General features: G+C 45.2%; 1 protein-coding gene across 3 annotated transcripts in view; it reads left to right on the top strand.

The window, feature by feature from the left end:
- The first annotated feature begins 9,438 nt into the window (after window positions 1-9,438).
- Window positions 9,439-23,565, top strand: part of PIAS2 (protein inhibitor of activated STAT 2) — a 36,634-nt gene continuing 22,507 nt past the window's right edge. The window contains exon 1 of one of the 3 annotated variants that reach the window (XM_075840684.1): window positions 9,439-9,577. In XM_075840684.1, coding sequence (XP_075696799.1) covers window positions 9,440-9,577 — 138 coding nt within the window. In that variant the 5' untranslated portion in view covers window position 9,439. Of the gene's footprint in view, window positions 9,578-18,680; window positions 18,750-23,565 lie in introns of those variants that run through there. The other 2 variants (XM_075840668.1, XM_075840676.1) reach the window with 2 other exon arrangements.

Raw genomic sequence — 23,565 nt, 5'->3', positions numbered from 1 at the left:
TTTCTGCCAGACAAATTAATAGGATTAGGAGAGCAACTGCTAAAATGCCATTGCAACGCAGCAAACAGGCATTTGAAGCCGCTGGTGCCTCTGGAGTCCCGCGAACCTCAAGGTGTAGGATCCTCCAGAGGTTTGCAAGTGTGCATAAAGCTATTATTCGGCCACCCCTAAACAATGCTCACAAGCAGAAACGGTTGCAGTGGGCTCAGAAATACATGAAGACTAATTTTCAAACCGTGTTGTTTACTGATGAGTGCCGTGCAACCCTGGATGGTCCAAATGGATGGAGTAGTGAATGGTTGGTGAATGGCCACCATGTCCCAACAAGGCTGCGACGTCAGCAAGGAGGTGGCGGAGTCTTGTTTTGGGCTGGAATCATGGGGAGAGAGCTGGTAGGCCCCTTTAGGGTCCCTGACGGTGTGAAAATGACCTCTGCAAAGTACGTAGAGTTTATGACTGACCACTTTCTTCCGTGGTACAAAAAGAAGAACCGTGCCTTCCGTAGCAAAATTATCTTCATGCATGACAATTCACCATCTCATGCTGCAAAGAATACCTCTGTGTCATTGGCTGTTATGGGCATAAAAGGAGATAAACTCATGGTGTGGCCCCCATGTTCCCCTGACCTCAACCCTATTGAGAACCTTTGGAGCATCCTCAAGCAAAATACCTATGAGGGTGGGAGGCAGTTCACATCAAAACAGAAGCTCTGGGAGGTTATTCTGACATCCTGCAAAGATATTCAAGCAGAAAGTATCCAAATACTCACAAATTTAATGGATGCAAGAATTGTGAAGGTGATATCAAAGAAGGCGTCCTATGTTAACATGTAACTTGGCCTGTTAAGTTTTTTTTTTGTTTTTTTTTGATTGTAAGAGCTTTTGATTTCTGTAAATATGACCTCCTGATGCTGCAAATTCAACAAATTACCATTTTCGTTCTCTTTACAACCTTTAAAATGTTTTGATCTCTGTTGTGCATAATAATGTGAAACAGTGCATTTTGAGTTTTTTACCTCTAAAAAAAAAAATCTGTTATCATTAGGAGATTTGTTCAATAAAATTTGCATTATACTCCAACGGTTGATGGCTGGAAGATTATACTGACTGTCATCTGCATCGACTATTTAGGAAAATCAGCGAAAAATAACATTTGCATAATAATTTGGAACGCGATCTATATACGGGCGGTCTATATGTGGGGAACTAGCTATAGGGGTGGTCTGTATGTGGGGCACAATGTACAGGGAGGGTCTATATGTGGGGATGTGGGCCACAATATACAGGGGGGTCTATATGTGGGCCACTATCTACAGGGGGGTCTATATTTGGGGCACTATCTACAGGGTGGTCTATATGTGGGGCACTATATACAGGAGGAGCTATATGTGAGACACTATACAGGGGTGGGCTATATGTACAGGGTGGGCCATTTATATGGATACACCTAAATAAAATGGGAATGGTTGGTGATATTAACTTCCTGTTTGTGGCACATTAGTATATTGGAGGGGGGAAACTTTTCAAGCTGGGTGTTGACCATGGCGGCCATTTTGAAGTCGGCCATTTTGTATCCAACTTTAGTTTTTTCAATGGGAAGAGGGTCATGTGACACATCAAACTTATCGAGAATTTCACAAGAAAAACAATGGTGTGCTTGGTTTTAACGTTACTTTATTCTTTCATGAGTTATTTACAAGTTTCTGACCACTTATAAAATGTGTCCAAAGTGCTGCCCATTGTGTTGGATTGTCAATGCAACCCTCTTCTCCCACTCTTCACACACTGATAGCAACACCGCAGAAGAAATGCATCCCGATCTGACCCCCTTAGGGTATGTTTACACGCACTAATTACGGACGTAATTTGGGCGTTTTTGCCCCGAATTACGTCCGAAAATAGCGCCTCAATAGCGTTGACAAACATCTGCCCATTGAAAGCAATGGGCAGACGTTTGTCTGTTCACACGAGGCGTATATTTACGCGCCGCTGTCAAATGACGGCGCGTAAATAGACGCCCGCGTCAAAGAAGTGACCTGTCACTTCTTTGGCCGTAATTGGAGCCGTTATTCATTGACTCCAATGAATAGCAGCGCCAATTGCGTCCGTAATGGACGCGGCGTTCAAGCGCCTGCACATGCCGTTACGGCTGAAATTACGGGGATGTTTTCAGGCGGAAACATCCCCGTAATTTCAGCCGTTACAGGCGCTGTTGTGTGAACATACCCTTAGACTTTTATCTTTGGGGTTATCTGAAGGCAATTGTCTATGCTGTGAAGATACGAGATGTGCAGCAACTGAAACTACGGATACTGGAAGCCTGTGCTAGCATTTCTTCTGCGGTGTTGCTATCAGTGTGTGAAGAGTGGGAGAAGAGGGTTGCATTGACAATCCAACACAATGGGCAGCACTTTGAACACATTTTATAAGTGGTCAGAAACTTGTAAATAACTCATGAAAGAATAAAGTAACGTTAAAACCAAGCACACCATTGTTTTTCTTGTGAAATTCTCGATAAGTTTGATATGTCATATGACCCTCTTCCCATTGAAAAAACTAAAGTTGGATACAAAATGGCCGCCATGGTCAACACCCAGCTTGAAAAGTTTCCCCCCTCCCATATACTAATGTGCCAAAAACAGGAAGTTAATATCACCAACCATTCCCATTTTATTTAGGTGTATCCATATAAATGGCCCACCCTGTAGAGCACTATCTATAGGGGAGCTATTTTTAGGGCACTTTCTATAGTGGTGGGCTATCTGTGGGACACTATATACAGGGGTGGGTTACCTGTCGGGTACTAGCAACAGGGTGGCTATATGTAGGGCACAGTCTACAGAGGTGCGCTATACATGGAGCACTACCTATAGGGGGAGATATATGTAGGGCAGCACGGTGACTATGGGGGCACTATCTACAGGGGGCACGGTGTATGTGTGTGACAGTGTATGGTACTATTATAATCAGAGACACAGTGTATGGCGCTATTATAGTTAGAGGTGCAAGAGGTGTTGAGAATTTCTACTTTGTTTATAGGTGCAGAAATGTTTTAAAAGTGAGAAGCTGAAGACATCTGAGCGGAAAACTGCAGAAATGGGTCATGGCCAGTAGAAATCCATCATAGATGTCTGGACCGGAGGGAGAAGAAAAGAACTAGAATCTGAGACGTCACCGGTGAGTCACTTAATGTACATGTTTATTCTGCCTCTAATCAGCACTGTAGTCATTGTATGATCTGCAGCAAGATGATGGGTGACATGATTTTTTTTTTTGTGAAACAGCATCTCCCAGCATATCCTCACCATTGTTCGGGCCATGCTAGGAGCAGTAGTTTTACGTCGTACAAACCAATAAGGCAGGGGTTGCACTAAATCGACCTGTATTTGTTCTGGTATTGTATATATGTATTGAGCTTGGTTCTGGTGTTGTATATATGTACTGATCTTGGTTCTGATGCTGTATAAGGTGTTAGTGGTATATTTGAAGCCTTCCACCGCAGGACTTGATATTTTGTATACTCTACAATAATTAATAATTGAATCACTGGAATAGGACTAGAGTTTCGTTTAAAATGTAACTTTTACTTGTAACATATTTAAAAAGTGTGTAAAACAAATGACACACCAGGACAAGACTGTTTACAAAAAAATCTTCCTTATAGTACAGGAGATATAGTGCTCAATGCAAAAAAAGTCAATTCAATATTGGTGATATCATCATTTCTTTGCAGAGTTAAAGAAAAATGCTCCAAATTGTTGCAAAACATGTGAGTGATCTATTTCCCAGGAGGATATATATAAAACTCTGTGGGGTAATGACCCCTCCTACCCGTTCCGTAGTGTGTTAAAGTCCTGTTCCGTTCTTATGGCTGGGGACTGGGAAGCCTCACTTGTTTCTTTTATATGATTTTAGGCAATCAATCATTATTTTCTCCCGACGCGTTTCCTTATGGCCAGAATTCCTCAGGGGAGATAAGGCCAGATAACCTCCTTGACAGGGGGCACAAATGAAGTTGGAGCTGTATTAAAGTTTCAATCTTCTGCAGTGGCAGAGATTCCTCATAGCACTTGTTTCCTCGTGCTGGAGTAAACGCTGGTTCCGGCGTGTGACGTCCTCACCCACATGTGTTTTCTATTGCTCTTTATACAGGTTATTCCCTCCCTCATGGTGCACTCCTCCAGTGACGTATCCAGGGGAGTGCCCCATAGTTGAAGCTGATACAGAACGGAATCCAGAGCACCTCCCATTGGGTAGTGTCTGTCAGTGACTCCGTGTTGTCCAGCTCCTTCTACCACAATCACGGACCACTGCCTCTGTGATTGCTGCTGCTGGACATGAACAACTGTCAAAGACAGTTAAATCACCCTCAGCAAACAGCAAGTCAGCTTGGGTTACCGCATGCATTCACAATGTGAATCAGACCCAGTGCTGCCCGAGATTGGGAGAGAGGGGAGGGTGTGTCTGGCTTATCTACTAGTGTAGATGTAGTGTCTGTGGAAACAAATACAGAGAACTGCATACCATTAACCCCTACAAACCCGTTTATAAATTCCAAATTTGAGCTACTAGAGTGGGTTTTTATTCTTATATTTAGATATATTATTATTTAGATATTTTTGGCAGTAAACCATCTGTTTTTTAACATGGTATCTTTTACTTCATACATAAATACTATTTCTTGTGTCAAGAGTTTTATATATTTTTTTCCCGCAAAGGTGATCGATAACAATGTATTAGATGACTATTTAAGTTGTTAATAGCCCGTTGATGTGTGTGAATTATTTTATGGGGTTTTCGGATTTATTGAAATATTCATGAACTGTTAGAAAGACTTTGAAGATTTTAAATGAAACAAGAGAAATCTAATTTCTCATTTAATCCATGGGGTGCAGAGCTATCCAATTTAAATATCCATTTAGATTCCCTTTGGAGAACTACTGTGTCTATATCTCCTCCTCTAACTGATGGGTGAATTAATTCAATGGCTGTGAATTTAAGACATTTTGCATCCCCCCCATGGTTTGAATGTACATGTCTAGCCACCGGTTTGTCTCTATCATTTTTAATGTCACCTAGATGTTCCAGGATCCTCCTTCTCCATTCCCTTGTGGTCTTTCCTATATAGCCCGGGGACAACTGCATGTAATTTTGTAGACTACATTTTTAGAACTACAATTTATGAAGTCCTTGATTTTATAATTTTTTCCTGTGTATGAACTCTTAAATTCTTTGGTATTTTGTACAGCCGCGCAAGCCTTACAGTGTCCGCATTTATAGTACCCACTCTATTTCCCTCGATCTAACCAACATGGGTCAGGTCTAGAGCTTTTCAAATGACTATGTGTGACTCTGTCTCCTATACTCCATCCTCGTCTATATGTGACCTGTGCCCAGGGGGATATGACTTCTTTGAGGTCTGGGTCCATTTGTAGGATACCCCAGTGTTTTCTGAGTATTCCTTTAATTTTTTGGTCTGATCTATCATAGGTACCAATTAGGCGTATAGGTTGATTAGTCAATTCTCTTCTTTTTGGGATAAGGAGGTGGTTCTGATGCTGTATGTAAGTACTGAGCTTGGTTCTGGGGATTTATTTATGTACTGAGGTTGGTTCTGGTGCTGTATATATGTACTGAGCTTGGTTCTGATGCTGTATGTAAGTACTGAGCTTTGTTCTGGGGATGTATTTATGTACTGAGGTTGGTTCTGGTGCTGTATATATGTACTGAGCTTGGTTCTAGTGCTGTATTTATATACTGAGGTTGGTTCTGGTGCGGTATATATGTATGGGCTTGGTTCTAGTGCTGTATTTATGTACTGAGGTTTGTTCTGGTGCAGTATATATGTATGGGCTTGGTTCTAGTGCTGTATATATTTACTGAGCTTTGTTCTGGTGCTGTATATATGACAGAGCTTGGTTCTAGTGCTGTATTTATGTACTGAGCTTGGTTCTAGTGCTGTATTTATGTACTGAGCTTGGTTGTGGTACTGTATATATGTCAGAGCTTTGTTCTAGTGCTGTATTTATATACTGAGCTTGGTTGTAGTACTGTATAAATGTCAGAGCTTGGTTCTAGTGCTGTATTTATATACTGAGCTTGGTTGTGGTACTGTATATATGTCAGAGCTTTGTTCTGGTGCTGTATTTATGTACTGATCTTGGTTTGGGTACTGTATGTATGTACTGAGCTTTGTTCTGGTGCTGTTTATATGTACTTAGCTTTGTTCTAGTGCTGTATTTATATACTGAGTTTGGTTGTGGTACTGTATATAGGTCAGAGCTTGGTTCTGAATCTGTAGTTTATATAGGATATATTTATAATAACAAAATTGCAGGGCAGATGGAATTGTTCTCAATTCATTGTATATTTAATGGGAACCTGTCTGGTAGTTTTAACCCCTTGAACCGCCACCATGCGGTATTACATGACCTGACAATATTTCCAAACATTCCCTTGTATGTTTTTTTCAGATGCAGCAAAATTCTTAAAATCCACTTTTAAAACGGTGCACATTTTATGCTAATTAGGGGGGGAGTTGTGTGGCACTATACACAAGGGGGAGCTGTGTGGCACTATACACAGGGGGGAGCTGTGTGGCACTATACACAGGGGGGAGCTGTGTGGCACTATACACAGGGGGAGGGCTGTGTGGCACTATACACAGGGGGAGGGCTGTGGCTCTATCTACAGGGGTCTGTGTGTGGCACTTTCTACTTGGGGGGGGGGGGCGGTGGCACTACATACAGTGGGAGCTTTATGGCAATATCTACAAATGGGGTGTGACACAGTCTAGAGGCGGTGCTATATAGCACTATCTACAGGGGGCACTATTTATAAAGGGGGCTGTTTGTGGCACCCGGGAGGGGCCCCGGTCAGGAGTTTGCTATGGGGCCCAGTCTTTCCTAGTTACGCCCCTGCATTAGCTCACTAGGGCCACATGTGGGATATTTCTAAAATCTGCAGAATCTGGGCAATAAATATTGAGTTGCATTTCTCTGGTAAAACCTTCTGTGTTACATGACAAAATGTATTATAAATGAATTTTAGCAAAAAAAAATAATTTGTAAATTTCACCTCTACTTTGCCTTAATTCCTGTGAAACGCCTAAAGGGTTAAGAAACTTTCTAAATGCTGTTTTGAATACTTTGAGGGGTGCAGTTTTCAAAATGGGGTGACTTCTGGGGATTTTCTAATATATAAGGCCCTCAAACCCGCTTCAGAACTGAACTGGTCACAGAAAAAATAGCCTTTTGAAATTTTCTTGAAAATGTGAGAAATTGCTGCTAAAGTTCTAAGCCTTGTAACGTCCTAGAAAATAAAAGGACGTGAAAAAAAAAACGATGCAAATATAAAGTAGACATATGGGGGATTTTAACTAGTATTTTGTGTGGTATTACTATCTGTTTAGGGGGGATTCACACGAGTGTGATTTGGCAGCGTGTAGGGCGCGTGGTTTTCGCGCGGCACGCAATGCCCTATAGAAGTCTATGGGGCAGTACACACAGTCCGTGTATTTTGCGCAGCGTTTGTTCGCTGCGCAAAATACGCGACAGGTTCAATAACTCTGCGTATTTCACGTATAACGCACCCATTGAAGTCAATGGGTGCGTGAAAACCACGCATGTCGCACGGAAGCACTTCCGTGCGAACTGCGTGTTTGCGCAACAGCTGTCAAAAGGATGAATGGAAACAGAAAAGCACCACGTGCTTTTCTGTTTCCAAGCATCCAAACGGAGTGTCTTTGCGAGGAGCGAACCCCGACAACCGAAGCTAACTTCACCGGGTTCGGCCAAACTCGTTTTGGCCGAACCCGGCCAAAAAATTTCCGGTCCGCGACGTCGGGGGACATTCACTGTGCATGGTGCTGAAAGAGTTAAACTGTTTCAGCACCATGGACAGTGACTTGTGATCCCAAATTACATGAACCTGTAAAAAAAAAACGAAGTTCTAACTTACCGATTACTCCTGTCTCCTTCCTGCAGTCCGACCTCCCGGGATGACACTTCAGTTCAAGTGACAGCTCCAGCCAATCACAGGCCAAGCACAGGCTGCAGCCAATCACAGGCTGCAGCGGTCACTTGGACTGCCGCGTCATCCAGGGAGGTGGGGCCCGATGTCAAGAGAGGCGCGTCACCATGGACGCGTCACCAAGGCAACGGCCGGGAAGTTCTCGGTAAGTAGGAACTTTATCTTTTTTTTTACATGTTTTTCGCTGTTGTGTTCGGCATTCACTGTCGAGGGTGCTGAAAGATTTAGCTCTTTCAGCACCTTGGACAGTGACGGGCATCGACAAGCCTCATCTCTATGCCGGCTGCGCGAAAATCACGCAGCCGCGCATCAGACACGCATGACACACGCAGCTGTCAAATGGTTTTTGCGCTCGCAAAACGCCGCGTTGTTTGCGTGCGCAAAAACGCAACGTTCGTGTGAATCTGCCCTTACAAGCAAATACATTTAAATTTAGAAAAATGTCAATTTTTGCAAATTTTCTCTAACGTTTGACTTTTTTTACAAATAAATGTTGAAATATCGAGCACATTTTTTCACTAACATAAAGTACAACATGTCACGAGAAAACAGTCTCAGAATCGCTTGGATAGGCAAAAGCGTTCCGGAGTTATTACCGCATGAAGTGACGCATGTCAGATTGAAAAAATCATTTGTGTCCTGAAGGGGTTAATACGTTCATAAAAAAAACAAAAATACTGAAAATGCAAGTAAGGGTATGTGCACACACACTAATTACGTCCGTAATTGACGGACGTATTTCGGCCGCAAGTCCCGGACCGAACACAGTGCAGGGAGCCGGGCTCCTAGCATCATACTTATGTACGATGCTAGGAGTCCCTGCCTCGCTGCCGGACAACTGTCCCCATGATTATACTACGGGATTGTCCTGCAGCAAGGCAGGGACTCCTAGCGTCGTACATAAGTATGATGCTAGGAGCCCGGCTCCCTGCACTGTGTTCGGTCCGGGACTTGCGGCCGAAATACGTCCGTCAATTACGGACGTAATTAGTGTGTGTGCACATACCCTAAGAAACTTGCGGAAGAAACTAATTTCAGCATTGTGCTTTTCCTGCATTTTCGCTACTCTTCCACTTTCCACAGTGGAGCAGGGCCCTCCACATTAGGTTTTGCTTAGGGGCCAGCATAAACTAGGGCCTCATTCAGACGGCCGTAACGTAGCCGTATTACAGCGCAAGCCCCGGCCCAATTGCTGGTCGAATGACGCGAACAGGCTCGGCCAGCACTTATGGCAGCTAAAGGGCAGTAAACCCGAGCACAATGACCAGTGATAGAACATCACTTCCACCGGACATGACTTCCGTGTAGGACATGACGTGCGGGTTATACGTGCGCTTCTCCACAACAAGCAGTGACAGGACCTCGCCGCCTCCCGCCAGGCTCGTCACACGTAGACACACGGTCATGTGATGGGATTTTGGGCGGGATTCTGTCAGTGCGCGGCTCCGCCCACCCCTCCCCCACACTCCGATCCGCATCACGTGATCATCGCCCCGCCGGTCGCAGGATGGTGCCGGGAGAAAATGGCTGATCCCGAGGAACTGCGGGTGAGAACAAATGACTGCTTGGGAGGGCAGGACGCGTCGGGATTAGGTCTGGAGTCGTCGGAGACGCCTGGTCTGTGACATACGGTTGTCACCGTGGTCTGGGCTGTCGAGATTGTCTGTTGATGTGACAGGCCACGGTGACAACCTATGTGGCAGGGGGAGGGGAAATTGTAACGAGGGGGGGGCTGGGCAGGGAGTTGTCAGATAGTTGTCAGACAGTTTTGTGTTACAAAATCTATGGAGGCCGATGCTGCAAAATAATGGCGACGGTCCAGCGACTTGGTGAGGTGACGTTCACACCTGTCTGTCATTTGGATCCAGTTTTGACGACATCTCACAAATATTAGAACGGAGCCTATTGGGATTCATTTTGTTTTTAAATGCGTTAGTCGGCGTGGGTTACCATGACACCATAGTTTAGGACTGACCGGAAAATATTGCGTGTAAAATAATTGACGTCCGTTGTCCGATCGCCTATTTTTTCCATCTGTCGCTGATTTCAATGTAAAAAAAAAAAAGGAAATGACAGAAAAACGTTATCGTCAGTTTAATCTATTTTTCGGTTTTAGCCATTTGTTCTGCGACCAAACTTTTATGAAAAATAATTGCGAAACTAGAGGCACATGATGCCATTTCCGTGTGCTGGTTGTCACGACAACTTAATTCCCTTAAAGGAATTGTCCACCCCCATTTTTGTGGAAGGTACAAGCACGCTGATAGGCGGGGGTCCGTCTTCTGGCGCTTCTATTTAGTATTACACGTCTGGTTGCGCCAATTCCGCCAGCACGAGAGCTGCTGTTTGCCCTGACTCCCTGCGGGGATCAGTCTGTACGATTTCCATCAGCTCTAATGAGGGTTAAACTCTGTTCACCTTTATTTTGAATCTGCTGGAGGTGACAACAGGAAGTAAAGGATGTTCACACTTGTTCGCTGCCTTTGGACAACAAAAAAGAAAAACCAGCGCTCAGGGACGCAGCGGGTCATACAATGTGTTTCGGAAGTGCAACTCAATATAAAATACAACCAGAAACTTACAAACTATTTCAAACTCTTATGATAGGATGTGATACATCTTGTATACAAGTATTAGGACACCCCTCTTTAACCCTTGGAGACACAGCCTATAAGGAGTGCACTTGTTAAACCCCCCCCACTCATCTTAGGCTCTGTTCAAATCTGCGTTGGGGTCGCGTTCTGAAGTTCCGTCTGAGCTTTCCGTCAGAACGGGGACCCTGAACAGACACAAACTGATACGAACGGAAACCAGGGGTCGACTACGCTATTGCTTCCGGCAAGACGACGGATCCGGTGCACAACAGAGACAAACGGAAACCATGGGCGCCGGATCCGTCACCATTGAAATCTCTGGATTCCGTTTGTGTCTGTTCAGGGCCCCGTTCTGACGGAAAGCTCAGACGGAACGTCAGAACGGGGCCCCAATGCAGATGTGAACAGAGCCTAACAGAAATAACCACATGACAATAGTATAGCAAATACATTTGTGGCACTAGCCACTCTTTATTTAAAACACATTAGGCGGGATTCACACGACCGGGTCCCGCCCGAGCCCGAGTGTCGGCCGGTAAAATCGGCCATTTTGCCCGGCCGGTTTGCATAAAGTTTTGCATCCGTTCCGGGCCGGGCAGATCTGGACAGTGACATCAGCGGCAACTCCTGAAGGGGAATCCCCATGTGTTTGGGGATTCCGCTTCAGGAGTTTCCCCTGATGTCACTGCCCAGATATTGACAGAGACATCAAGCGCTCTGTCCAGGAGCGGAATCCCTGAAAACACGGGGATTCCGCTCCTTCAAGGAGCTAAAGTGGGGCTAGTACATAGCAGAGCGGGGAGATACCTCCCTGCTCTGCTATAGTGGCGTCGCTACAGTAGTAGCAGCCGCAGCGGCAGCAGCTGCAGCTGCTAACGGCGCCATGGAAGGTGTCGCCGGGCCAGGGTGCTTTTAACAAGCAGGGGAAGGGAGCCAGCGCAGCGCTCCCTTCCACCTGCTGTACACCCCGGCCCTGCCACACAGTGTACAGCGATGCCATTCGTCCGAATGGCATCAACTCCTCCTCACATGCACTCTGCGCTGTGAGGAGGAGGAGATAGAGCGCAAGCGACGGAAAACCCGGCCATCACTCGGGACACATTCCGGTGATGGCCGTGTATTACCCGGCCCCATAGACTTCTATGGGGGCCTGGTACCCGGCCGAAAATAGAGCATGTCCTATATTTTGACGGCCGGTTTCCCCGGCCGTCAAAAAATCGGTCGTGTGAATAGCCCCATTAGGGGTCTATTATTCCTAATGCAGCCGGGTGCCGGCCGATTTATGAACGGCCGGCACCCGGATGGGAAACCCTGTCGTGTGAATGAGGCCTTATACAGCTCACTTGGGTGAACCCGACCGATTGCGGCAGCTCACATGATGAGCCAGGACCGCCTGCCCCGGCCCTCCAAGGACTAGGAGCCAGCGGTGCATGCGCACCACCACTGGCTCCCCCCGAGCAACCGCTGTCTACTATGATCAACCCTCGTAGTTGCCTAAGTCCGTCCGAATCAGGGACCAGCCGTTTAGTTTGTCCCCCCCCCATAGGCGAGAAACCCTGCTGTGTAGCTTGTGGTTATCTCGCCGTGGCCTACAGCTATTGATTCCGTCGGAAAACCGGAAACCTGCCGGAATGGTGACGTGCGGAAACCATTAGCGAGGTTTCCGTCACCATTGCTATCAGTGGTGACTGAAACGGAAGCTGTGGTTTCAGTTTCACTTTCCGTTGCAGGGTTCACCCGACGGAACCCCGGAACGGAAAGCGAACGGTGATGTGAACAGGCCCTAAGCGATTCTGAGATTGTTTTCTCGTGACATATTGTACTTTGTTAATGAAAAAATTTGCATGTTTGCATCGTTTTTTTTCTAGTCTATTTATTTTTCTGGGACGTTACACGGCTTAGAACTTTAGCAGCAATTTCTCACATTTTCAAGAAAAATTCAAAAGGCTATTTTTACAAGGACCAGTTCAGTTCTGAAGTGGCTTTGAGGGTCTTATATATTAGAAAGTCCCCATAAATCACCCCGTTTTAAAAACTGCACCCCTCAAAGTATCCAAAACAGCATTCAGAAAGTGTATTAACCCTTTAGGCGTTTCACAGGAATTAATGCAAAGTGGAGGTGAAATTTACAAATGTCATTTTTTTTTGACGAAATTCATTTGTAACACAGAAGGTTTTACCAGAGAATCGCAGCTCAATATTTATTGTCCAGATTCTGCAGTTTTTAGAAATATCCAACATGTGGTCCTAGTGTGATAATGGACTGAAGCATCGGCCTCAGAAGCAAAGGAGCACCCAGGGGATTTTCAGGTATCCTTTTTTTAGAATATATTTTAGGCTCCATGTCCGGTTTGAAAAGGTCTTGTAGTGCCAAAACAAAGGAAAAACCCTCAAAAAGACATTTTGGAAACTACACCCCCAAGGAATTTATCTAGAGGTATAGTGAGCATTTTGAGCTCAGGTTTTTGGTAAATTGTTTTCAATTAAGCCATAAAAATGAAAATCTACATTTTTTTCCAAATAAAACATACGATGTTTTTTCATTTTTACGAGGAATAAAAGAGAAAAAACACCCCAATGTTTGTAAACCCCCCAAAAGTGAACCCATTTTGGAAGCTACACCCCTGAAGGAATTTATCTAAGGGTATAGTGAACGTTTTGGCCCCACAGGTTTTTCGCTGGATTAATTGGAAGTAGGCCGTGAAAATAAAAATCTAATTTTTTTTCCCCATAAAATGTAGTTTTAGCTTTTAGATTTTTTTTCATTTTCACAAGGGCTAAAGGAGAAAAAGCACTCCAATATTTGTAAAGCAATTTCTCTGGAGCACGGCAATACCCCATATGTGGACATAAATTGCTGTTCGTACCCATGACAGGGCTTAGAATGAAAGGAGTGTTATTTGGCTTTTGGAGCTCAAATTTTGCTGGAATGGTTAACGGCGCCATTTCACATTTGCAAAGCCCCAGCGGGACCAAATCTGTGCAAACCCCCCAAAAGTGACCCGATTTGGGAAGCCACATCCCTGAAGGAGCATTTTGACCCCACTGTTTTTTTTGCAAAATTTAGTGTAATTATGCTGTGAAATTGAAAAATTTATTTTTTTCAGATAAAATGTGGACATTTTCAATTTTTACTAGGAATAAAGGAGAAAATGCCCCCCAACATTTGAAAAGCAATTTCTCCAGATTATGGCAATACCCCATATGTACTAATAAACTGCTGTTTGGACACACGGCAGGGCTCGGGAGGGAAGGAGCGCCATTTGACTCTTGGAGCTCAAGTTTTCCTGGAATAGTTCTTGAGTGTCATGTTGCATTTACAAAGCACCTGAGGGCCCAAAACAGTGGAAAACCCATTAACGTACAGCTGACACCTGCGGTTGATGTCGCAGGCTCAGCTTCTGAGCCTGTGCCATCTTGTTTCTGGGGACAGAAGCCTTTTAGGCCTCTCCTCCAAGGCTTCCGTTCTTGGCAGACAGGAGGCCATTGTTAGGTCTCCGGTCTGCCAAAGCAGCAATCGGAATCCCATGATTAACATTGCGGGCTTCCGATCTGCTAGTAAACCCCCATAGATGCAGAGCTAGCTCCGGTCCTGGCCATGCAGCAGGGTGTCAGCTGTACTATACAGCCAACACCCGCTGGCGATGGTGCTGGCTCAGCTTCTGAGCCCGCACCAGCAATAAAACGTACAGTTGCGTTGTGTTGCCTTAAGACCTTGGCGACAACAACGTAATAATAAGTTGTATGTTGCCAAGGGGTTAATAATTGAAATCAGGCGTTTCATTCAGTCTCATTGCCACAGGTGTATAAAATCCAGCACTCGCCATGCAGTTGCTTTTACAAACATTTGTGATAGAACGGGTCGTTGTAAAGAGATCACTGAATTCCAGCGTGGTCCTGTAATAGGATGTCACCGTAATAACAAGTCCGTTCCCGAAATTTCTCCCCCCCCCCCCCTAGATATTCTACCATCAACTGTGAGCGGTATTATTGTACAGAAGAATAGCCCCTATATCACTCTGTGTGTCGCTGTATGGTGCCTCCGTATGCCGTGTTATGGAGGGATTCTCACCTAGATGTAGTTCTTATAGAGGATAATACTTTTGTAATAAAGCATCTTATGCAACACATTATTTTCTTTCCGTAGGATTTCATATAAATCCTTTAGAAATAACTTCCATTTGAAATTAAACGCCACCTTCTTTCAGAGCAGTTTTGTGGTCGACCTGGTGCTGTCCTCTATTCTGTTTCAATTCTAAAGTTGGCCCTAGACACAAGATAAGTCACCTGAATCCGCCGATAAGCTTATGTGTATGGAGGACTCTTGACTGCCCCCCGACACCAGATGTAGAAAAAGGGATCAGACATGTTGGATTTGGGAGTAATAGTTGGCTGGCAGTTATGTCATTTGTATGCCCGGCTTAAGATCCTGGGTGGACTGAAATAATTGATGTTATTTATTTCTACGTTTCTTTCAGGTGATTAAATAGGGAAAGAATTTGGATTTACATATTTCCTTTCTTGGAGTCATATAGGGAAATGTGTGCTGACAGGAGCCAGAAAGAAACAAGTGACCAACTTATCTATAGTGATATCACATCCGAGGCAGTCATTGCCCAATGCGGCCATGAGATTTTAAAGAGAATGTGTTGCTAGAATTTTTTTTTTAGTTAAACAATTAATATTTAAGTGATTACACATTGTTTTGATGTTTTTAAATTTTTTCACAAGTCAGGAAATATTATAAATTAGATTCTAATTTATAACATTTCCATGTGCTGGCCACTAGAGGGAGCAGTTCCCAAAATTGCAGCATGGTCAATGTGGTAAAGCAACCTCATTGCTTTATGCTGCAAATTTGGGGTAGACACACACTCTAGTGTCCTCACACAATCCCTCCTCCCTTATTCTGGCTAGTGCCAGGAGAAGGAGGGGGTGGAATCTTCAAACCTCCTACACTGTGTGCCGCCATTTTCTGAGCGACTGCAGAGTGTAGGAGGATTAGATACAGTGCTAATCAGACAGTATAACACGAACATAATACAAACATCACATACACAAACAAAAATGACCTGCTCCTGCCGCCTCCGATCCTATTCCTTGCTCCTTCGCTTCTTGAACATATGGCCGGAAGCTGCGGCCGGAAATCGTCATCGTACTGTCCGGCAGCGGCTTCCGGTCCACAAGAAAATGGCACCGGATTTCTCTCTGCGAACGAGCTTCGTTTTGGTCTGTGTGGGAACGGCGGGGGGTCGTGAGGGTATTAATGGCTGGACTCCCACCGATCAAACAGGCCACGCTCTCACCTTGTACTCCAATACCTGATGGTTTCTTTCAATTAGGGCTTCTAATAAATGCCTAGTTTAAAGGGATTGGAGTAAAAAGTTTAACCCCTTCCCGACATTTTGACGTATCCATACCCATACGCCAAAGTCAGGTAGGGGGAAGTATGAAAAGGGCTCACAGAGTGAACCCGCTCCATACGATGCCGGTGTCGGCTGTTTGTTACAGCCATCACTTAAGAGTAACGAGCGACATCGCGCTCGAGCGCGATCCCGCTCGTTTAACTTGTTAAATGCTGCTGTCTATAGCGACCGCAGCGTTTTAGTCGTTAGAAAGAGGGGGGCGTCCCCCTCTAACAGCTCATCGCCCCCCCGCAACGCAATCGCGCGCGCGCGCGAGGGGGGGGGGGGGGAATGGTTGCTATGGCTGCCTAATGAAGGCTTATCCCGCAAAAAATAAGCCCTCATACCACTTAATCGACAGAAAAATAAAAAAGTTATGGCCCTCGGAATTTGGCGACACAAAATAAACTTTTGTTTTTACACTTAGGTTTTTACTTGTAAAATATAGAAAAAACTATATATATTTGGTATCGCCGTAATCGTATTGACCCACAGAATAAAGTTAACATGTTATTTTAATTGCACACTGAATTCCGTAAGAACGGCGCGCAAAAAACCATGGAGGAATCGCTGTTTTTTTTCATTTTCTACCCCACAAATATTTTTTTTCCCGTTTCCGAGTACATTATATGGCAAAATAAGGCTATGTTAAAACGGGGTATTTTGCCGAGTTTTTGGACGCTGAAACCGCGTCGCAAAACTCGGCAAAAACGGCCCGAGAACGCCTCCCATTGATTTCAATGGGAGGCGTCGGCGTCTTTCCCGCGAGCAGTAAAACTGCCTCGCGGGAAAAAGAAGCGACATGCCCTATCTTCGGGCGCTTCCGCCTCTGACCTCCCATTGACTTCAATGGGAGGCAGGAGAAAGCGTATTTCTCGCTGTTTTATGCCCGCGGCGCTCAATGGCCGTGGGCGAAAAACGGCGCGATAATTTCCGCGAAAATCGGCGTGCAGGGAGAGGAATATCTGCCTCAAAGTTCCAAACGGAATTTTGAGGCAGATATTCCTCCCCCAAAATACTCCGTGTGAACATAGCCTAAATGGTGCTACGAAAAACTACAACTCGTCCTGCAAAAATCAAGCCCTCATAGGACTATATCGACAGAAAAATAAAGAAGTTATGGCTCTTGGAAGGTGGGGAGGAAAAAACGAAAATTAAAATCTGAAAAAGGGCTGCGGCGGGAAGGGTTTAAATATCGGGGGGCAGAGGAGGAGATGTGGTCCTCCGGTGCGTCATATGTGCACTTTGTAAGGACAGAGATCTTACACTGACTTTTAAGGGTTATCCACTTAGGAGCCAAAATACTGCAATATAAGAAATATGAATGTAGAAATAATGCTTTTCCAATGTCACGTTATAACTAACATGTTGGTGTAATTGCAAAACCTAGACCACCCATGCTAGTAGAAATGACTGATGTTGACTGGTCTAATGTATGGATTCACACACTGCAGAACTAAAAAAACAACTATTAGTAATTTTTTATATTAGCAAAAAAAAAAAAAAAATGTGGCCAGTGTGAACAGGGCTTAAAGAGGCTCTGTCACCAGATTTTGCAGCCCCTATCTGCTATTGCAGCAGATAGGCGCTGCAATGTAGATTACAGTAACGTTTTTATTTTTAAAAAACGAGCATTTTTGGCCAAGTTATGACCATTTTCGTATTTATGCAAATGAGGCTTGCAAAAGTACAACTGGGCGTGTTTAAAGCAAAAGTACAACTGGGCGTGTATTATGTGCGTACATCGGGGCGTGTTTACTACTTTTACTAGCTGGGCGTTGTGTATAGAAGTATCATCCACTTCTCTTCAGAACGCCCAGCTTCTGGCAGTGCAGACACAGCGTGTTCTCCAGAGATCACGCTGTGTCGTCACTCACAGGTCCTGCATCGTGTCGGACGAGCGAGGACACATCGGCACCAGAGGCTACAGATGATTCTGCAGCAGCATCGGCGTTTGCAGGTAAGTCGATGTAGCTACTTACCTGCAAATGCTGATGCTGCTGCAGAATCAACTGTAGCCTCTGGTGCCGACACGATGCAGGACCTGTGAGTGACGTCACAGATCTGCACTGCCAGAAGCTGGGCGTTGTGAAGAGAAGTGGATGATACTTCTATACACAACGCCCAGCTAGTAAAAGTAGTAAACACGCCCCGATGTACGCACATAATACACGCCCAGTTGGACTTTTGCAAGCCTCATTTGCATAAATACGAAAATGGCCATAACTTGGCCAAAAATGCTCGTTTTTTAAAAATAAAAACGTTACTGTAATCTACATTGCAGCGCCTATCTGCTGCAATAGCAGATAGGGGTTGCAAAATCTGGTGACAGAGCCTCTTTAAACATGCAGGTAGGTTTGTCAGTGTACTTCAGTAAAAACGCTTCCAGGCTGTTGTCCCAGTATAAATGCCATAGAGCAGCTGGTCAAGCTTTGGTGTAACTTTCATAGAATCAGCTGACAACCCGCTTCACGTGACAGATGGCACTGCAGCATGCTGAGGCAAACCAGTCAAAGCTGGTATATAACAGATCTGTCACTGTATGGCCAGCACTTGGAGTTCAGCTCCGTTATTAATGTGTGCTACAACCTAAAGTCATTATTACTTCGTCTTCAAGACTGCACATAAGCTACACAAGCTCCATTAACTTCTGGGAAAGGTGGCGTCTGAATCCCCAGCAGTAAGCTGCTTGCCCCCTCACTGGTGCCTAGCCGTGAAAGGTTAGTGGGGAGCAATCATTGCATGTCTATATAATCTTCTATTTATTCTTTAAATGCTCGAATGCATTATTTTTCCATTTTTTTTTTTATATATATTTAGGAGTTTCAGGTTTTATGTAATTAAAGGGGTTTTCCCACGAGAGACATTTGATATATCCTCAGGATATGTCATAAATGTCAGATGCGAGTCCCACCTCTGGGACCTGCACCTATCTCTAGAATAGGGCCCCCTAAACCCTGTTCTAGCTTTGTCTGCTATCACTGACTCCCGGCCACTTGCTGACTTTCTGGTCGGGAGTTACGAAAACAGCGTAGCCTGCTGAGCTACACGGTTTCCGTAAGTCCCATAGTAGTGAATGGCAGTTACAGAAGCAGCGTAGCATGCGAGCTACGCTGTTTCTGTAACAACAATTTAGTTGGGGCACAGCAAGCTACGCTGTTTTCACCTTCATGGTCGGAAATCAGCCGACACACAAAGAGATAGAACAGGGTTTAGGGGCCCCGTTCTAGAGATAGGTGCGGGTCCCAGTGGTGGGACCTGCATCTATCTGACATTTATGACATATTGTAGCGTCCATGGCCGTGGACCGTCCGTATTACTCACCCCCCGAAGGGCCGCAGCCATGGATCTGTGAGCGCTTGCCTGCATCTCCTCCCCAGTAGACGTCAGAGCTCACTTCCGGTCCGCTATGTCCCGTAGGGTGCGTGCCCAGCCTTAAAGGGCCAGCGTGCGCACATGGGAATTATTAATTAGCCCATGATCACCCTGGACTACAAGAAGGGCCCTGCCCCTTCGCTCATTGCCTGAGCGTTGTTGTGTTTTCCTATGTTAGTCTTGCACATGGTGCCTTAGTGTTATCTTGTTCCCGTGCCCTGACACCTGTACCCTGTATCCCATGCTATTTGTTCCTTTGCCATAAACCTGTGGGAGTCGTGTTGTGTCACCGGTTCTGCCTGCTGTTACACCACGTCTGGTGTCTGCTGTCAAGGTCCCATCTGTGCCTAGCCGTTGCTACTGTCTGAACCACTACAGGTACCCTTGTGCTTGGACTATTTATATATTGACTTGGTACTCTGTTGACCAGCTTCTATCCCGCTACGGCGGTACGGCCCAGTGGGTCCACATACCCATAGATTGTGACACACATCCTGTGGATATGTCATAAATGTTTCTCGTGGGAAAACCCCTTTTGAGGCCGGATTCACACGAGCGTGTTCGGTCCGTGATATATGGCTTGTATGTCGGCCACATTTCCCGGACCGAACACTCTGCAGGGAGCCAGGCTCCTAGCATCATAGTTATCTATGACGATAGGTGTAAGTGCCTCGTTGCGGGAAAACTGCCCCGTACTGTAATAATTTTTTCAGTACGGGACAGTAGTTCCACGGAGAGGCAGGGACTCCTAGCGTCCTAGATAACTATGATGCTAGGAGCCCGGCTCCCTGCACTGTGTTCGGTCCGGGAAATGCGGCCGACATACGGTCCGTATATCACGGACCGAACACGCTCGTATGAATCCGGCCTAAAGCTCAGCATTCTTGTTTAATTTAGGAGCTGAAAATCCAGTCCTGATCTTTTCCTTCCCACAATGGTGCCAAGGTGAGGCGGGACAGATCTGGTAGGATATGTATGTAGTTCAGAGTTATTGCAGGTGACCATGCTTATGTGACAAAAGACATGCGTGAGTTATTGGTCATCCAGGCTAGGGCGATGTAATGCCTCTGCGGGCCCTGCCAATCTCTATGTGAGTTGGAAGGATGGCAGTGTTGTAAAGATTGAAGTCAATGTGGGGAGTAAATCAGGTTCTCAATATCATCCATATGTTGTTTAAGCGCAAACAGTGGGGTGGTATGCGGATACACAATGGCATGCAGGATTGTTATGCCAGAGGTAGCAGCATTGTGAGCATGGCCTGCCCTAGACCATTGACTCAGTAGTAAATGAGGAGGTCAGTTTGAAATTGCACAATTTCATGCTTTCATTGTTCTACTTGTTTAGCCAGAAGTGTCATGTCAGGTGAAATAGGTAGATATTGTACCAGGAATCGGAGATCCACCATTGTGTCCGGTCTGGCATCAGTCCCAGACTGTACGATGGTAGAAGGTGCGGACATAGGAAGGTCCCCTAAAGACACGGGTGGATGGGCAATGTAAAAAAAAAAAGATGGCGGCTGCTGGAATATCGTTTGGGTCCTGTCCAGGGTTTTGTAGTGAGTAGTAGTGGAGGGGGAGGTGCAGCATTTCGGGATTCATGTTGAGGGAGCAGGATGTGCCCAGTCTGATGTGGGGGTCTTCTTGGAGTCCACATTGTAATGGGATGAGGTGCAGCGTGTGTTACCCTCCCTTCCTCACGAGGAACCAGAGGACCAGTAGGGGAAACTGCCAGAGGGCATGAAGGCAGTTGACTCCATGGGCAGCAGTATCTTCCTGTATCCGCGTGGGCTGATAGCCAGCTACTTCATAAGGCTGAGTGGGCTGTAGCAGATCCAGGGGCTCTGGAAATCAGCAGTGTCAGGAGGCCAGGGACGCTTGCGTAATTGAGCCAGGGAAGGTTGTAATAGCAACGAGCTTACCTTGGTCCGCTCCGGTGGAGCATGGGAGGTGGAAGTTACTGCAGAGGCTATCACTGATGCCTGGTGCCAACGGTAATCTTGGAACAGGCTGTTGACGAAGAAAAATTTGCTGTTTCAATGGGGATAAGAGGCTACCTGACACCGCTCATCTGACATGGAAAAAAGTCACGGATAGGTCAAACCTACTTGACTCCTACTTGCCCTGTATGGAGACACATTAGATGCCTGCAAAAGAGGAGTAGGCATACAGTGTTCCTAACAGCCAACTCCATAAACACATCACCTGAAACATCAATCAGACACTAGGATCATTAAGGGTAAGGCCACATGGAGTGGCCCTGACACCGATGCGGCCAACAACCGCTCTGCCACTATGTTAGGCGCGGCTGTCAAATGCTTTGTTAAGGGATATTCCGGTTACAACAAGTTACCCCCTATCCGTATGGTAAGGGGTAACTTGCTGATCGGTGGGTGTCCGACAGCTCGGACCCCCACCGTCTACGGGAACAAGGAGCCCAAAGTTGCCCGAACCCCAAGTTTGAACCGAGCGGCAGGTCGCTCATTCAGATAGCAGAGTGCAGTGTTGGGCTTTTCTGGCACTACCATAGAGAATGAATCGGGGGTAACTTCTTGTAACTTGCAAAATTGTGCAGCCATGAAGAGTGTATTAATTCATGGCCGCATGATTTTGTAGATAAATGTACGGTTTACCCGCATTAACGTGCAGCCACTAACAGACTATTTGACAACCGCACCGAACATGGTGCCAGCGCAGTTGTTGGCCGCGTTGCGACCGTGTCAGCGCCGCTCCGTGCGGCTTTACCCTAATACCACTGCACAAGTGGCATTGCTTTGTAGTTAAACCAATATTAACTCTTGAACACCTGAGGCTTTTAGGCCTTGGCATCCATTATCCTGATCCTTGAGCAATATCAATACAGATAGACAAATCCCGGGAGCCAGGGGGCCAGTGTGCCTTTTTGCTGCTGGCGCTTGACTCCTCAGTGGAACAATACATGAAAGCTCTGATTTTTTTAGGTTACTGTAGGAATCAAACAGCCCATTGTACTTTAACTGCAAAAGTAAGTCTATGTATCTACCTTCGTGTTGACCCGCAGAGTCCCGAAAGAACCGGGTGCCTGGCGCAACTTTGTAAAAGCTCAGTTGTATCCTTGTATTTGCTATTTACTTGCATTAGTTCTGTATCTTAAAGGGACACCTACGAAGACTAAACTCTCCCATGTGTACCATTATGGTATTCCATGTGTCAGTCTCTCACCTGTTATTTTTCTTGCTTCTTCTATCTCTATATATCAGACTGTTGCTTAGCAGCAGTGAGTCCGGCTCGGTGACACGCTTTCTCTACTTGAGTCTATGGATATCTACAGTATGTGTCATTCATCACGGGCTTCAGCAGTTCCTGTACCACACTAGTTTTGCACAGGGGGGACAGAAACTTCTATCATCAGCTACCACTGATACTTGGAAGCCCCCCCAGGTCTGCCACTAGTTATGCCTGCTAGGCCATGCCAGACTCATGGCCTAGCAGATGCCTGCTCGTTTCACACGGACAGGCACTAATACACTGCTATAAAAAAGTATTGCAGTGCATTATAAATGCGGTCGAAGGATCGCATAGTGAAGTCCCCTAGTGGGACTAGTAAAAGAGTAAAAAAAAAGTTTAGTGAAGTTAATAAAAAAAAAAAAAATGAAAAACACATTTTTTCCCCCTTACAAAATGCTTTATTATTAAAAAAAAAACAAAGTAAAAAAGTTACATATATTTGGTATTGCCGCATCCGTAATGACCCCAACTATAAAATTATTATATTATTTAACTCGCAAGGTGAACGCCATAAAATATAAAACAATGCAAAAATTGCTGTTTTCTGTGAATTCTGCCATAAAACAAATGTGATAAAAAGAGATCAAAAAGTCGCATCTACTCCAAAATGGTACTAATAAAAACTACAAGTCGTCCCGCAAAAAAAGCCCTCATACAACTGCATCAGCGGAACAATAAAGTTATGGCTCTTGAAATATGGAGACACAAAAACAAATTATTTTGAAAAACAAGTGTTTTTACTGTGTAAAACATACAAAATCAATATAAATTTGGTATCGTTGCAAACGTAACGAGCGGCTGAATAAAGTTAGTGTTATTTTTACCACACGGTAAACGGCGTGAATTTAGGAGGGAAAAAAAGTGTGGCGAAATTGCCGTTTTTTTTTCTATTCCACGC

The sequence above is a fragment of the Rhinoderma darwinii genome, chromosome 1 (assembly GCF_050947455.1).
Source record: "Rhinoderma darwinii isolate aRhiDar2 chromosome 1, aRhiDar2.hap1, whole genome shotgun sequence".
Lineage (NCBI taxonomy): Eukaryota > Metazoa > Chordata > Amphibia > Anura > Rhinodermatidae > Rhinoderma > Rhinoderma darwinii.
Note: the sequence above shows the minus strand (reverse complement) of the source record. Positions and strands in the feature narration are given on the sequence as shown.